At 37.8% G+C, this 17,774-nt stretch overlaps 1 protein-coding gene across 16 annotated transcripts in view; it reads right to left on the reverse strand.

The window, feature by feature from the left end:
• Nucleotides 1–7,458: 7,458 nt before the first annotated feature.
• CAPRIN2 (caprin family member 2) overlaps nucleotides 7,459–17,774 on the reverse strand; it is a 45,715-nt gene continuing 35,399 nt past the window's right edge. For 3 of the 16 annotated variants that reach the window (XM_045462504.1, XM_045462517.1, XM_045462503.1), the window contains 6 exons: nucleotides 17,578–17,724; nucleotides 14,856–15,024; nucleotides 13,235–13,417; nucleotides 12,371–12,471; nucleotides 9,547–9,610; nucleotides 7,459–8,378 (listed from right to left, as the gene is read on the reverse strand). In XM_045462504.1, the coding sequence (XP_045318460.1) occupies nucleotides 7,810–8,378; nucleotides 9,547–9,610; nucleotides 12,371–12,471; nucleotides 13,235–13,417; nucleotides 14,856–15,024; nucleotides 17,578–17,724 (1,233 nt within the window). In that variant the 3' untranslated portion in view covers nucleotides 7,459–7,809. Of the gene's footprint in view, nucleotides 8,423–9,546; nucleotides 9,611–12,370; nucleotides 12,472–13,234; nucleotides 13,418–14,855; nucleotides 15,025–17,577; nucleotides 17,725–17,774 lie in introns of all 16 variants that reach the window. The other 13 variants (XM_045462506.1, XM_045462505.1, XM_045462511.1 and 10 more) reach the window with 11 other exon arrangements.

The following is a 17,774-nucleotide window of genomic DNA, read 5'->3' on the forward strand; positions in this document are numbered from 1 at the left end:
GAGAGCCTGCTTAGGATTCTCTCTCTCTCTCTCTCTCTCTCTCTCTCTCTCTCTCTCTCTCTGCCCCTCCTCCTGCTCGCTTGCTTTCTCTCTCTCAAAATAAATACACATAAAAAATAAATTTTAAAAATAAAAATAAGAAATCAGTGATAAATAAACTAAAGCAATAAGGGATTAGGAAATTTCTGAAAGAAGCCAGAAACTTCCTTCTCCAAGAGACTGAAACAGTAGTGGTATGGGGAGGGATAAAGGCTAAAGGTAGTAGTATTAACTAGAACTAAAGAAGAAATATTTAGTTTCAAATCAGGCATTTTTCTCAAAATGTCATTTCTTTATTTCCTCAGGCTTTCCACATTTCACACTGGAAAAGGAGTCATCCTGTCTCAGCTTCAGAACCTACTGGAGTTACAACTTAGGACAGTCTCAACTGAGTCCAGTTTATCCGGTTCACAAAGTGTTTAATTAATTATAGCAAAACTGAGTAGTGCACCCAAAACGTGTGAGTTCAAAATGATGGGTAAAATATGGTAAAAGCAATAGCACCTGAGAACTGAAGACGAGGAAAAAATACTGTAGAAATTCTAGGCTGGGGCGCCTGGGTAGCTCAGCCAGCTAGGTGTCCAACTTCAGCTCAGGTCATGATCTCATAGTCTGTGAGTTCGAGCCCTGCATCAGGCTCTGTGCTGACAGCTCAGAGCCTGGAGCCTGCTTTGGATTCTGTGTCTCCCTCTCTCTCTGCCCTTCTTCTGCTTGCACTCTGCCTCTCTCTCTCTCTCTCTCTCTCTCTCTCTCACAGTCAAAAATAAATAAACATTTTGAAAAAAGAAAAAAGAAAATGCTAGGCTGAATTTGGACTTGAGAGAGCCAAGTCTGGCCCCAGCACTTCTGCTAGTGGCCTTAGAAAGTCAATCTCCAAAAGACTCAAATCTTCTTATCCCAAAGCAGTATCTACCTCACCAGGGCCACTGTGAGGATCCAATAATATCATACATGAGGTAAATGCAAATATTAGTGGAAAGTGAAGGTAGTTAGGTTTTTACAGTAAAACTCTTCCATGTGCTGCCCCGGGCTTAATGATATAAAAACAAACCCTCAACTTCTATCCAAGACAAGGTGGTATAAGAACCATGAAACCTACCACTTTTTAACAGGGGCTTCTGGATGGCTCAGTCGGTTAAGCATCCAACTCTTAATTTCTGCTCAGGTCATGACTTCATGGCTCATGGGTTAAAGTCCCCACTTCAGGTTCTGCATGCTAAGAGTGCGGAGCCTGCTTGGGATTCTCTTTCTTAGTCTCTCTCTGCCCCTCTCCCACTCACACTCTCTCAAACTTTAAAAAAAATTTTTTAACAAGTGATATGTACATTTCAAACTCTATAGCAAGGTTCAGAATGAAAAGTAAAAGTCTTCTTCCCTCTTACAACCCCCTTTCCTTAGAGGCAACATTATTAAATTTCTTGTACATACTACCAGAAAAACTGATCCAAGTAATCATACATACATTCTTTTGGAAATGTTTACAGGAACAATATTGCACTCCATAACTTCCCTACTGGCGGGCATCTAGGTTGTTTCTCCAGATTTTGCTTTAATCGTTCATACTATACAGAATATCTATAGGCATGTATCATGGCATAATTCCAAAACTATCTGTAAGATTCCAACAGTGGAATTTCTGGGTCAAAAAGTATATGCTTTCTTATCTTGAAAGCTATTGCCAAGTTACTCTCCCAAAATACCAATTTTATTCCCATCTATAGTGTGAGCGTCCATTTCCCCAAATGCTTGCCAAAATATGCCCTTCAAAGCTTTATGTATGCTTATTTTTCTGTGTGTGTTTGTACAAACTGCCTCTCCACACATGTTGCCCTTTTTGGGGGGCCATCTTTTTCTTGATTTCCTCTGATTGCAGGTGGTCATTTGTCTTTTGACATTATTTCCACCAAACAGAAGTTTTGGAGAATAAATTCTATGTGTGAAATTTGTTCATCTCTTATGGCTTCTGGGTTTTGTGTCCCATTTAGAAAGCTCTTCATTCTCCCACATTAGTGCCCCCATCCTCCGCTCCAAATCACACTACCATGAAGCCCAAAGTCAACTAGTCCCACCACTGTATTCAAAGCTTCCAATTAAATTTTTGGTGCCCCACTCTTAAATATGAACAGTCAACCAATTATCACAAGGTTCTAAGCAAATATAACAACACAGATAAGAAACTAGAACCAACAGAAAAAGCATAGGGAATAAACTACACAGGGAAGAAAACTTTATCCTTAGAGTTAGAAAATAATGCAATCGTGAAACAAGAACAGAATACATACATGTAAGGAACATCCAGATAAAAGAAGTGTACTTATAAATTTTAAATGTAGCAGAAATTTAAAACTCTGTGGACAGGAAGATAAAATCAAGGAAATCTCCCAGAAAGTGAAACTTGAGAGACAAAAGATGAGAAGATTAAAGAACTGGTCCAAGGAGGTCTAGTTTTTTTTTTTTTTTTAATGTTTATATATTTTTGACAGAGAAAGAGAGAGAGAGAGAGAGAGCGAGCATGAGCGGGGGAGGGGCAGAGAGAGAGGGAGACACAGAATCCAAAGCAAGCTCCAGGTTCTGAGCTGTCAGCACAGAGCCCAACGCGTGGCTTGAACTCACAGACCACGAGATCATGATCTGAGCTGAAGTCAGACACTCAACTGACTAAGCCACCCAGGTGCCCCAAGGAGGTCTAGCTTCTATAGTTAAGAGTTCCAGATGTAAAACAGGAAAAAAAAAAAAAGTGTAACAGAATCAAAGAAATAATTCGAGATTCTCCTTTGACAATATTTATAATAGCCAAGATGCAGAAGCAATCTAAGTACCCACTGATAGAGTAATAGACATATAAGTGATGTGTATATATACCATGGAATATTACTCAGCCATAAAAAGGATGAAATCTTGCCATTTGCAACAACATGGATGAACCTAGAAGGCACTATGCTAAGTGGCATAAGTCAGAGAAAGACAAATACCATATGATTGCAATTATATGTGGAATCTAAAAAACAAAATGAAAACAGAAACAGACCCATAAATACAGAGAACTGGTGGTTGCCTGAGGGGAGGGAGTGAGAGGATCAAAGAAATGAGTGAAAGAGAGTGGGAGATACCGGCTTCCAGTTACAAAATAAGTAAGTCATGAGATGAAAGGCACAGCATAGGGAATAGTCAATGGTATTTTAACAACATCGTATGGTGGCAGATGGCAGCTACACTTGTGATGAGCACGGCATCATGCAAAAGAGTGATTTGCTCTCAGCAAATGAAATGGATGAAATTGATATATCTGATGTGTCTGAACATCAGAATGTCATCCATCTTTGTAGCCCCAGAGCCAGGTACAAATTACATAACCCACATACTTGAAAGATTAATCATTTATTTCAAAAAAAGAAGCCACTGAAATAAAATGAATAAAGAAATAATGTTTGGAAAATCTAGAATGAGTGAGCCTAAGGCCTCCTGGTATCGATAATGGGTTAACAGTTTATAATCTGACATTCAGCATCTTGCACTGATCACAACTGTGATATACCTATCAGTTGCCAACAGTTGCCCAAAAGCTGAAAAATGGGGACAAAGCTATTGGCTAATCATTAAAGTGGTCATTAAGAATAACCCTGAGATAAATTATCAAGTAGAGGACCTAGGGAGACAAATCTAAGGTTTTCATCAAAATGAAGTGTATGGCAGGGAAGCAGAGTGGAAATCCCATGGAAAAACTTTGATGTCTATATGCCAGCAATTATTTCACTTCATAAAATACATAAACTATCATTCTTCCTATCACGAGAATCACAATAGAACATTAGCCATTAGAGCTATGGAATTAAAATTTGCAATCAGGAAAGATTAAAGTATAAAAACACAGTATGTGATATCAAAGCAGTGTAAAAATATAGCGATTATGGAGTTGAGAAAGTTAAAACAATCAGGTGGTTGACAAATAATTGGTACAGGAAGCGAATATGCAAATCTGCCAAAAAAACATTTCCTGCTTTAAATATCTGAACTTATTCATTAAACCATTATAGAGAAGATAACAGTAGCTCACAATTCTTGGGGGACAGTTCATTCACAAAAGACTAAAAAATTTAAAGTCAAAGAAGAAAACTCCAGGGAGAATTCAGTACATAGAAAAACTTTCTCAAAGTCCCTGGGTGGCTCAGTCAGTTGGGTGTCTGACTGGCTCAGGTCATGATCTCAGTTTGTGAGTTCGAGCCCTGTGTTGGGCTCTGTGCTGACAGCTCAGAGCCTGGAACCTGCTTTGGATTCTGTGTCTCCCTCTCTCTCTGTCCCTCCCCTGTTCACATTCTCTCTCACTCTCTCAATAAATAAACATTAAATCAAAAAAAAAAAAAAAAAAAAAAACTCTCTCTCCCACAGTAAGAGAGCTAAAAATCTATATATATTCAGGGACTACATGGTAACTATATGGAATGCTTTTCCTCTTCAGTTGTATCTACAAGAGTTTCCCAGTAAAATATAAGTTCTTTACATGAGGTCCACAAATAGGCTTTACATATCTTTCTATAAAGATATCTGGACTTTTACTAAAACCTTCCAGAAGAACGGTATCTTCCGAAAGTTATATTATTTCAGAATGAAAGATCTTTTCCATTCATTCTCAGAAGTCTAAGAATTGTCCATTTCTAATCCATTGTCTTTACACTTGGGGAAAATAGTATTCCATTTAGAATACTCTCTAAAACATGACTATCATCATAAGGGGATACCCTAATGAATCTCTTTGTCACTTTCAAAAATATAAAAAAGGAGTTACTCGCAATATTTTAAATAAACAAAAATGGTCCTGATTGTGTGCAGGACAAAAGACTAAGCTTAAGATCCTAATGTGGTAGGGGCGCCTGGGTGGCGCAGTCGGTTGGGCGTCCGACTTCAGCCAGGTCACGATCTCGCGGTCCGTGAGTTCGAGCCCCGCGTCAGGCTCTGGGCTGATGGCTCGGAGCCTGGAGCCTGTTTCCGATTCTGTGTCTCCCTCTCTCTCTGCCCCTCCCCCGTTCATGCTCTGTCTCTCTCTGTCCCAAAAATAAATGTTGGAGAAAAAAAAAAAAAAAAAAGATCCTAATGTGGTAGAAAACAAAATGGCTAAAAAAAGCTGAGAAAGGCCTTGTTGAACTTGATCCACAACTCTTCTTAAACATCAAGTTTTCCAAAAAAACCAAAAACACATCGTTTTCCCCTTAGTCATTTAATAATATTTGTTTTTCCATATATTTCTTGGTTTGTATTCTGTATATAAGAGCCACTAATTTATTTAACTGGAATACTAACATCCCTAACCCACAAAATACCTACCATGAGTTTAAAAAATTCTGTTAAATAGTTAATGACATTACATTCTCCATCTTGAGAACATTATACTAACATGGAGAGTTAAAAGTGGCCTAAGGGTTTAATTGATGAACCCACGCCCAGATAAAAAATACTGATTACAGGGGCCCCTGGGTGGCTCAGTCAGTTAAGTGTCTGACTCTTGATTTCAGCTTAGGTCATGATCTCACGGTTCATGATTTTTGAGCCCCACACTGATAATGTGGAGCCTAGGTGGGATTCTCTCTCTCCCTCTCTCTCTGCTCCTTCCTTACTCACACTGTCTCCCTCTCTCAAATAAATAAAATATATTGACTATAAGAGGGGCGCCTGGGTGGCTCAGTCGGTTAAGTGGCTGACTTCAGCTCAGGTCATGATCTTGTGGTCCGTTAGTTTGAGCCCAACATCGGGCTCTGTGCTGACAGCTCAGAGCCTGGAGCCTGCTTCGGATTCTGTGTCTCCCTCTCTCTCTGCCCCTCCCCCGCTTGTGCTCTGTCTCTTTCGCTCTCAAAAATAAACAAACATAAAAAATTATTTTTAATATATTGACTATAATAATTTAATGCTCTTATACCGTCTCCTTGAGATTACTTACCACCTCAGAATGAGATTACTTACCACCTCAGAGTGAGAGGTGTTTAACAGAAAACTTTCAAAACAAGATCAAAACAAGAAATTTCTGCCTTAGCTAGTAACTTGCCTTGGTTGCAGGTTAACAATGCCCTTCTCCAACCCTTCCTATATTCCAGAATACAAAATGCTTACTTTTATTTTTTTTTAATTTTTTTTTAATGTTTATTATTTGAGAAAGAGACAGAGAGCAAGCAGGGGAGGGGCAGAGAGAGAGGGAGACACAGAATCGGAAGCAGGCTCCAGGCTCTGAGCTGCCAGCACAGAGCCCAACGCAGGGCTCGAACCCACAGACCACAAGATCATAACCTGGGCTGAAGTCAGCAGCCTAACCGACTGAGCCACCCAGGCGCCCCTAAAAATGCTTACTTTTAAAAACTATGCTTTAGGGGCGCCTAGGTGGCTCAGTCGGTTGAGCGTCCAACTTTGGCTCAGGTCATGATCTCACAGATCATGAGTTCAAGCCCCGCATTGGGCTCTGTGCTGACAGCTCGGAACCTGGAGCCTGCTTGGGATTCTGTGTCTCCCGCTCTCTGCCCCTCCCCCGCTTGTGCTATCTCTCTCAAAAATGAATAAATGTAAAAAAAAAAAAAATTAAAAAAACACTATGCTTTAATTAATAAAATTATTAAGCTCTTATTCATGACAAACATAAATAAGCTTAAATTGTGAAGTGTGAGAATATATGCCTAAAATGGTTACTAAACTCTGTCAATGCCTGCTATACTAATACTACATCTCACACACACACACACACACACACACACACACACACACACAATTCTGTAAGTATGTGGAATGAAAAAAAAATCATAGCACCTAACATTTATTAAATGCTTACGTGCCAGGCACTGTGTTAAGTCTTTTAGATATTCTTAGTTGAACTTCACATTTGCCCTAGGAGGTCGTGGAAATGGTCTATTAAAAAAAAGAGAGAGAGATAGAAAGAAAGAGAAGGTAGGGGGGATCTTAGAGGTAAAATAACTTGCCCAAGATCAGTAACTAAGTGGCAAAATCAGGACTCAAACACAGCACTGCCTGACCAGAAATCTTTTAAACATTCTACCTACTCAAATTGAGAATCCACTAGAAGGTATAAGCTTCACTGATGTCAGACCAGTAGTATTAGCTGTGTACCTATCTACTATTGTATCCTGTATTATTATACAAGTAGTAGGTACTTAAAAATAGCTAACAGATAATAGCATGTCCTATTGCAAAATAGCTTCAAAAAGAAATGTTATTTAGCCAAAGGAAAACAGATGATATCTTCTGATGAATGACAGGTATAACATCAGAGAAAACTCTAAAAAGAGCTATTATATATAGTCTTACTTTAAAATAATAGTATGAACCATGAATTAACACCCATCCAAAAGTTATCAGTGATGCATAGCAAAAAATTCAATACTTTACCCCTTAACTAAATGTTTAATCAAATAAGAACACTGAAGGTGCATGTAACTTTTTTATTGAGGCACAACAAGGCATTATAACTTGCCTGAACTTGAGGCAGTCAGTTTAGTAAGCTGAACGTTAATACAGTTAAGGATTAAGTGCAAACAATATACATTCACAGCTTGACTAGCGAGGCTACATCACAATTTATAAAGTGCCAGATTAGTGCTAATTGTCATTCAGCTTGAAATTTTTCACCTTGGGGAGGAAAACAAAAAAAGTAAGGACCTCCACCTTCCTCTAGGAAAGAAAACGTTTTCCTAAACCAGTCACAAGGGCAAAGACTACTTCTCCTTTAACCCTACTAATTAGAACACCATTCTTTTACTGTCAATTCTGTACTGACTTTCAATCTTGATAAAGAAGATAGCCTGAAAATGTAGAATATTTCCAACTACTTCCATAAATTGCTCCCCTGTGCAAACGTAACCATATCTGGTCTCCCTGGAAGAGCTGAAGAATTGCATGATTGCTAGCAGTTTCATGGTCTGGAGCACCATCATTGGCATAGGCAGATACCAAGACCTCTTCATTCTTCATGAGGTTGACATATAGTGGCACATTCACTGCCAGCTTTAGCATGTGAAAAATGAAAACATAAGTGCCATTCACCGGGCAATTAAATCTACCAAGCTGAAGATCAAAAGTTTCTCCCAAGTTGTTTAGAAGAAGATCAAACACGATAGGTTGGTCTAAAGTTCCAGGGGCGAGATTAGAGGTTCTGGCTGCTGAGAAGGCAACGCGCATCTGCTGAGGCAGGGGATAGACGTGTACTGGCAGTATGGTGGCTGCTGGATTTGTCACGGGCACATCCACAGGGGTCATGCTACGGGAGTCTCCTTGTCCAGAGTCACCACTGTTAAACGTTTCGTTGTCTCTTTCTGGGCTGCTCACCTGAGAAGAATCACTCCACCCTGCTGTTTTATTAGCAACAGTGAGTTTCTCATAATGAAGCAGTTAGCTTTGAACACAATATTTAACATTAGTCGGCTACTGAAATACAGATAAAAATACATTTTATAGTAAATTCTAAAACAAAAACAACAAAGTATAGCTACAGTATACTTTTCTAAAGTTTTCTAGCAATAGGCTTTCATATTACTATTAAGCCAAAAAGGACCTAGATGATCTTGTCTAGTGGGCCTCATTGTTTTTTTAAGATTTTTTTTTTTTTTAAGAAAATAAGCCTCCAGGAAATGCTAAGTTACTAGTTAAAGATTAGCAAAGTCTGAAACCCAGGTTTGAACACTCTTTTTACTTCTTTTATCTTTCTTCTGTAATTCTCACTCAGTTCTTCATTCCTCAGTGATAAATCTATTCAAACTATCTAATGTACAAGGACTCAAGAAAACTGAGATTACATAAAAGAACCAACTTTTAGAACTACTCGCCACTCAAAGATACTGTTATGATACTAAGCCCCATGATGAATGCCTGTTCTTCATTTCCAAGTTAATGTGATATCATGAAATCTTAATGTTTTAAGTACTACACAAAAACATAGCTCAGATAGAAGGCCAAGGCAGTGTGAATACTGATTGCTTTCTTAAAAGGAAAAGACTGTTTTTCTGTGATAAAGTTAGTTAATCTTCAGTAATTCTTGATTTTCTCAGTTACACTGAATCTTTTCTACTAAAGGTCCTATTAAACCTTCACATTTTAAAAAGTATTATAATATCTTCTGAAATTTCAAGTCATGGTGTCTTAATTGCTGCTTTTTCCTATCTTTCAATGTAGTGACACTAGAGTATCTAGAAATGCCCATTATCACAAGAAACATCATCCTGAATCATCACATGAAACTATTTGAAGTATGCAAGATGAATACATATCAAAGGCTGAATTATGCTGTGGTGTCAATCAAACTGAAAAAGCACACACATACACTTTTAATTTAAATGGACAACTGGTCTCCACAGCCATTCCAGTAGTCTAGTATTTCCCTCAGGTCTTCAGTACTACATTTATGCAAAATGAAAACTTTAAAAGCTAAATGGTGAAAACAATGTACTCTGGGGAGAACTTCACAGAAGACAAAGAAAGATCTAGAGGTATGTTCTGTGTAACCCAGTTAATCATCCTTACCTCTTGAATTTGTCCGAGGACCACCAGATGTCCCTCCTCGCTTGTAACACTGCTGGAAATTATCCTGAAATGAACATGTAATATTTAACCTTGGCACCAAAAATGCAAGATGATAGTCCTTTCCCAGTGTTATTGGCTGGTAAATTTGTAAGATTAAAGTCCTCTTAGCCTTTTCTCTACCCTTCCCCAGCAGCCACAGAGGCTCAGATGTTTCCAAACACCAAGAAAGGCAAAAAGGGCAACAATAGCAATACTTGCTTCATCTGTGAATTAACCTGACCAACTAGGTATGCTAATAATTGCAAAAACAAGAAGGCATCCAGGAAACACCATGTAAAAGATACAATGTGAGGTAATGAGGGAAATTCAGAAATATGGCCTGGTCCTCTATCCCTTATCACAAGATAAAGGGAAATAATAAGGCAAGAACACAGACTATTTCAATCTTGCTCTATTTATAGATCAAACTGTGAAGACAATTATGAACTACGTCAGGATTTTGTTTTGTTTTGACAGAGAGGTTGGTAAGAATTATACCATATGAATGTACTATTGCCTGAAAACATAATTTAATATCCTCAAGAAAAAATGTCCACGAGGCAACATTTCAAACAGACTCCCAGGTATGTTGAAAGTCAGCCTCCAGACAACGCATGAAAAGAATGATCAGTGGCATGATTAAATTAGCACATACAATAAAAATAAACACATGCAATAAAAAATTTAAACAGGACAAGAAGGCACACAATAATTAAGTCTCCTACCCCAAACTCCTAATCCTTTTCCCAATAGCAACAACTATCTTATGTCTTCTCAGCAAGAAATTTTTTTTTTTTTTTTTTAATGTAACCTCTATGCCTAATGTGGGGCTTGACCTCATGACCCTGAGGATCAAAAGTTACATGCTATACTGACTGAGCCAGCCAGGCACCCCAGCAAGACATTTAAAGCAGCACAAAAAATTCCAGAATATTGGTGTTAAGAACAGCTCCATTACAGGCACCTGCGTGGCTCAGTCAGTTGAGCGTCCAACTTCAGTTCACGTTATGATCTCACGATTCCTGAGTTCAAGCCCCACAGCAGACTAGCTGCTGTCAGCCTATCAGTGCAGAGCCTGCTTCAGATCCTGTCTCTCTCTTTGCCTCTCCCTCCTTACACTCAAAAAATAAATAAAATATTTAAAAAAAATTTTTTTTTTCAAAAGGAGCTGTTCGTTACTGTCTGACGTTACCGTGCTAAGCCTTCATGTATGTTAATTCACTTAATCCTCAGGATATCTCAGAAAGTAATCCTCACAACACTTCAGAGTAAGATGAGTCTTCATCCAACAGATGAGGAACCACAGATCAGAAAGTTTACTCAACATACCCAAGGTCACACAACAAAGGAAGTGATGAAATCAGGAATCAAACCCAAGTCATTTAAGTGATTTGGTGTGTTCTTCGAGGTGCGTTCTTAACCCCCTTTTCAATACTGTCTCTGTATAGACATCTACCTTACCTCATTTAACTAACTGTAAGCTCCTCAAAAACAGGTACTTTATATCACAGCAGAACTCAGTGCAAAACCACATACTTAAAAACTTGTAAAACTTCAAAACTGAAAATTCTGACGTATTCAGTCATATCCATAGATGATCAATGACAAAGAGTTCCCACGGTTTGTTAAAGTAGAATGTCTAACCTCTTACCAGTCTTTTATCATATGTAGTAAAGAAAATCTGAGCTATTCAAATAAAAATAAACAAAAAAAATAAATTTTTGAAAAATACTTTTGCTACACCAGGTACCTAGAAAAGTTAAACTGAAAGCAACATAATGAAGTTGGGGCGCCTAGGTGGCTCAGTCGGCTAAGCACCCAAATCTTGATTTCAGTTCAGGTCATGATCCCAGAATCGTGGGATCAAGCCCCATGTCGGGCTCCACATGGAGCATGGGGACTGTGTGAGATTCTCTCTCTCCCCTTCAAAAAAAAAAGGAAAGGGGCGCCTGGGTGGCGCAGTCGGTTAAGCGTCCGACTTCAGCCAGGTCACGATCTCACGGTCCGTGAGTTCGAGCCCCGCGTCGGGCTCTGGGCTGATGGCTCATGATGGCTCAGAGCCTGGAGCCTGTTTCCGATTCTGTGTCTCCCTTTCTCTCTGCCCCTCCCCCGTTCATGCTCTGTCTCTCTCTGTCCCAAAAATAAATAAACGTTGAAAAAAAAAAAAAAGGAAAAGAAAATAATAAAGTTAAGCTCATAGGGTCTGGAGTTAGGAAACATGCAGTCTCATGTTAATTCTACCATTCATTTGCTGAGTGACCTCAGATAAGTAATTTGTTTCTGAACCCCAGTTTCTCTCAAAAGGTGGAGGAGTGAATGAGTTAATGCAAACAACATGATAAATAAAGTTCTTAAGACCTTCTAAGTTCTGTGTAACAGACAATCGTCATTTATCTTCTGTGGGTTACTTGAAAAGCTTCCAACTCAACTCTCCACAGTACTGACAAGTAGTTCTAAAACAAAGAGGGCCTTGGGGTGTCTGGGTGGCTCAGTCAGTTAAGTGTTGGACTCCAGCTCAGGTCATGATCTCACGGTTTGTGGGTTGAAGCCCCGTGTCAGACTCTGTGCTGACAGCTAAGAGCCTGAAGCCTGCTTTGGATTCTGTCTGTCTCTGCCCCTCCCCTGCTCACATTCTGTCTATCTCTCTCTCAAAAATAAACATTTCAAAAATTTAAAAAAAACAAAGAGTGCCTTATACCAAATACACTGTTACTCGGCTATAGTTTAATCACAGCTTAACATCAACAACTGTACTATATTATTCAACTATGACAACTATTCTTACCCTTTGGGAATAAGGTGTTCCAGGATACTCTCTAGCTTGGAACTGAAGCTGGCTATAATTTCCATTGGTAATTGAAGGTGGTCCTCTATAAGTATCAAAACCTAATAAACAAACAACTTAAATAAAATTATGGGCAAAATTATACTAAACTTTTAAATAGTCTAATTCTATACCACTTTAAAAGTTAAACTGATCCTATAATACCATCATTAGATTTATGCCTTCTTTAAGCAAACTCTACTAATATTGCTTCCACAGGAAAACACGTATTTATAAAATACCGCTAACTTCAAATAAGCCAAAGGCAGAGATTTACTACTGCTGCAATGCAGGTGGGGTTCAAAAACGTGCATGGTTAAGGCCTGTCTAGCGCAATTCTGCTAATACCAAGAGAATAACATGTGGAACCATATCTAAGACTTAAGAAAATATCACTATTATAGTCTCAAAATTTCTATTTTTATGTATAGTATCCTCTCATAGAAAAATAACTAGAAAATGGGCACTGATTATGACACATTTTGAGACATATTTTTATTTGACATAGTTTGACTTGGGGCAGTCAAGTCAATTAAAAAAAAGTAAGTATTCAAATATGAAAACCCAAATTCATCCCCGGAAAAGAAAGATGCTCAACCTTTCACTGCAGCAAGTCACAGGATCAATCTGCTTTTCATACAAAAAGTTCCTCTGTTATATAGGCAACAGGTATATTAGAAAAGCTATATTTTACAGAAATAGGGAATTTTCTACCACAATATGGAGGGCAACTAAAAAAGGAACAAGGTAAAGTAAAAATAGTTTGAGTTAAGTAAATATATAAACAAAATAATTCAGTATAATTAAATTTTGTTCAGAGCATACCTTTATAACCACCAGGGGACCGATACGAATTGGTTAGTAATCTCCCACCACGAGTACATCCTCTAACAGATCCCCGGCTATTGACAAATGGTTGAGAGGGTCTGGGAAATACATTCGTCTGTGCTGGGTAAAAGGCAAGGCTACCATTGCTTACTTGAATAGTTCCATCAGGATAACTTGCTGCTTAAGGAAACAGTTTTAAGTCCAAGAGTTAAATGGTAACAAAGATTTAATATTCTTTATACTTAAAAGTCACTGTATATCAAAACCTTTAATATAATTTTCTCCCTTTGAAAAAAAAAAAACAACAGGTGCTATATATACATGTACGTATATATAGAGATCCTGGTATCTATACATATATTTAGGTAATAGAATATTATTCAGCCTTAAAAAGGTAAGAAATTCTGACACATGCTACAACATGGATGAAATCTTGAAGACATTATGCTGAACGAAATAGGCCAGTCACAAAAGGACAAATACTGTCTGTTTCCACTTACTCTAGGTAAGTACCTAGAGTAGTCAAATTCATAGAGTAGAATGGTAGTTGCCAGGGGGCAGTAGGAAGAGGGGGAATGGAGAGTTAGTGTTAAATGGGTACAGAGTTCATTTGGGAAAGATGAAAAAGTCCTTAGAGATGAATGGTGGTGATGGCTACACAACCATCTGGCCATACACTTAAAAATGGTTAAAATGGTAAATTTTATGTTATGTATATTTGGCCACAATTAAAGGAAAAAAGGCTAAACACCCCAGATCAAGGAGTAAAAGACAATGAATTTTAACTAATACTATACCTAAGAAGGCACAGGACAAATATCCCTTATGTAAATCATCTACACTATGTTTTCACTCAGTACAAGTGAGAACAGAATGAGGTCATTGGTGGCTAGGTCCAAGGATTTACATTTAGTATCTCTTGTGAGTAACCAAATACCTCTAATGTTCAACTCATTTACTCAGGCTTAAGTTTTAGAAAACTCAATGGGGATCTGAAACACCAACACTAAAAATCTACAGGTGTTTATCAAATTAGGAAATAACTACAAAGTTGCCTATTCTTTCATGTATTTGGATAGCATAAAAGAGCAAAACAGTTTTTCATCTCTAAGCAAACAATGGAAAAGCATACTAAATTATATCTTTGCATAAATATATAATAAATATATATCTTTGCATATCAATGCTTTATTGTAAGAGGGAAAAAGAGAGAAAAGGCCAGATAGCTATCTGTCTGTGCTAAAAGATTTAACGGAGTGATTTCAAAACTCTTCTAGTAGAAGAAGGGCACTTCTATAGTAGAAGGGCACTATATATATATATATATCGCCCTATCTACTTCTATTACTGTCCATGGTAATCAAAGCAATCAGATTTAAAAATATGAACCTACTTCAAGGTTTAATCAACCATCTAGGTTCTACCTCTACAAAAGTTAAAATTAATAGGCGAACTTAATTAATAGAAGAAAGGCATTTAAGTGTTTCTCAACACTTGAACATGCGAAGAAATAATGCTTACTAGTCAAGAAAGAACCCTTAAAGTATCACTATTGAATTGCTTTCCATTCTACTAGCTGTCATCTAAGTCTTCAAAATATCATATGCAAAGATCTTACCAGTCTCTTGAGAAAGGACAGTTTGTTCTACATGTATAGCTGGCAGTTGGCACTGGGGTGGTGTTTGTGTACTTGCTGTAGTAAAACTTTGATTGTAGCCAGGTGAATAAGGGGATTCTTTTACTTCTTGTTCTTTCCGTGGAGGCAGAGGTGCATTAACATTAAACACCTTAAGAGACAAAGGGTACACTAAGTCCTGTGTAATGTTTCATAGAAAAGGATTAAGGATGACATCCAACAAAATTCTCCAACATTCAAAAACTTCTATTTGACAGGCAAAGGACTTGAATGGACATTTCTCCAAAGAAGAGAAATGGCCAATAAGCACATGAAAAGATGCTCAGCATCACAGTCATTAGGGAAATACAAATCAAAACCACAATAATATACCACTTCATACTTATTAGGATGGCTGTTACCAAAAGAAAAAAAAAAAAAAAAAAAGAGAAAATCTAAGTGTTGGCAAAGATGTGGTGTAATTTGAGCCTTGTGCATTACTGGTAGGAATGTAAAATGATGCAACCAACTGTAGAAAACAGTGTGGTTGTTCCTCAAAAAGTTAAACATGCAATTACCATATGATCCAGCAAATCCACTTCTAAAATATAACCAAAAGTACTGAAAGCAGAGGCTCACATTTTGTACATCAATGTTCATAGCAGCATTATTCACAATAGGCAAAAGGGGGGCGCCTGGGTGGCTCAGTCGGTTAAGCGTCCGACTTCAGCTCAGGTCACGATCTCACGGACCGTGAGTTCGAGCCCCGCGTCAGGCTCTGGGCTGATGGCTCAGAGTCTGGAGCCTGCTTCTGGTTCTGTGTCTCCCTCTCTCTCTGCCCCTCCCCCGTTCATGCTCTGTTTCTGTCTCAAAAATAAACGTTAAAAAAAAAAAAATTAAAAAAAAAAAAAAAACAATAGGCAAAAGGTGGAAACAATCCAAATGTCCAACAGCTGAATGGATAAACAAAATGTGGTATAGACATACAATAGAATATTATTTAGCTATAAAAAATGAAATTCTGATCCATAATACAACATGAATAAACCTTGAAAATATTTTGCTAAATGAAATAAGTCATATAGAAAAGGGCAAATAATGTGATTCCACTTATCTGAGTACTTAGAACAGGTAATGAGGCAAAAAGAAGATAGGTTACTAGAAGCTGGAGAGAGGGAGGAATAAAAAGCTATTATTTAATGAGTATAGTTTAATGGTTTGGATGATGAAAATGTTTTGGAAACAGTGGAAATGGTTGTACAACACTGTAGATGTACTAAACATCACTGAATTATACACTTAAAAATGGTTAAAATGGTAAATTTTATGTCATACGTATTTTACTATGGCAAAAAAAAACCTATTTGGTTTCTAGTAGATCTAAACTCATACAAAAATTAATCTTCCTGCTATTATGATATAATAATGCTTACTGAGCATGAAAGCTACACAGGCGAAGAGAGTACTTTTTCAAAAATTAAAGATGAAAAAAATCTGCCACCTACCCAATTTCTACCACATGGCAGGCAAATGACCTGTCCAGACTCTGGCCATTGTCTATAAAATAGCACTTCCATTACTCTCCAGCTCCCTTACCCTGCTCCATTTTTCCCCATGACACAGGTGACATTTCCCCATGACACAGGTGACATTTCCCCATATGTATATACATATATATATATATATATATATATATATATGTATACGTATACACATATATATGTGTGTGTGTGTATATTTTTCTCTCTAGCCCTCTCACCTCCATTATCAAATGTAAGCTTCTTGAGCACAAAGACTTGTCTCTTTTTCACTGCCAATACCCAACCCCAGTGATTAAGAACAGTATCTGATTTCATTAACGAGAAAAAGTTAATAAAACCAATGTGGCAATACTGTACAGGAGGGACTGACAGGGTAAGAGGGAAAACAAAGAAACTAATCAATTCTAAGAGGCCAAGCATGAAGTGATAAAACTAGTGACTTTAGGTGCCTGAATTCAAAAGCTTATCTCCCTGCATTGTATCTGCTTTCCATTGCCACTCCACTGGCCCCACCCTACCACCATCACTGAAAAGTATCCAGAGTGGGGCATTAAGCATCATCAGATACTTACTAAGACTTTTTTTCTAAAGAACTGTTCTACACTATTCTGTTTTAGAGAGTAAACATATAAACCTAGTTATATTACCTTGAAAAATGTTTTGAGCTTAAACAATTTGCAGAGGAATGTGTAATTCAGAATACCACACAAATCGGAACAATTATCCAAAATCAGCGTAAGATCAAAATAAAATCAAATGAAAGTTTCCAGAATGACAGAACACCCAAGTATGTGCCCTATATTTCAGGCTATTGATGCTATGGAACATCACTAGTGTGGTATTAGTAATGGTTAGTATTATTAAGCTGTTCACAGAAAATTATGTTTCTCACCCACACATTTTTTTTTTAATTAATATGAACCCTCAGCTTTGCCTGCTACTAATTTTCTGAGTAGGGAAAATGTTCTGATAAAATATCCGTTCAAAATTCTCAAGGCTTTGGATTTAATACTCTTTCACCACAAACAATATTTGCATTGGACAAAGCAAGGATCAACCCAAATAAGAGCAATACAAAAGGCAAAGTTTTTCACATAGTAAGTACCCAATAATGGACGTAAGAGAAACAATGGCTTTTTAACAGGAACAATGAACTGTAATCACCATTCACGGTTCATACTCACTGTCTGCATGGCTTGAAAGGGCGCTGTGTTAATCGTTACTGAACTACTACTTGCTGGAGGTGACTGGAAGCCCTGTTCAGAGCCCTTTGACATGGGAGGATTTGAAGAAGCTAGTGAAGATGGTTGCTTGCTTGGGGGAACTGCTGCCTGGGAAGGAGAAATGCAGCATCAGCCAATCACCTGCCATATAACAAGCA

This window comes from Leopardus geoffroyi, chromosome B4 (assembly GCF_018350155.1).
Source record: "Leopardus geoffroyi isolate Oge1 chromosome B4, O.geoffroyi_Oge1_pat1.0, whole genome shotgun sequence".
NCBI lineage: Eukaryota > Metazoa > Chordata > Mammalia > Carnivora > Felidae > Leopardus > Leopardus geoffroyi.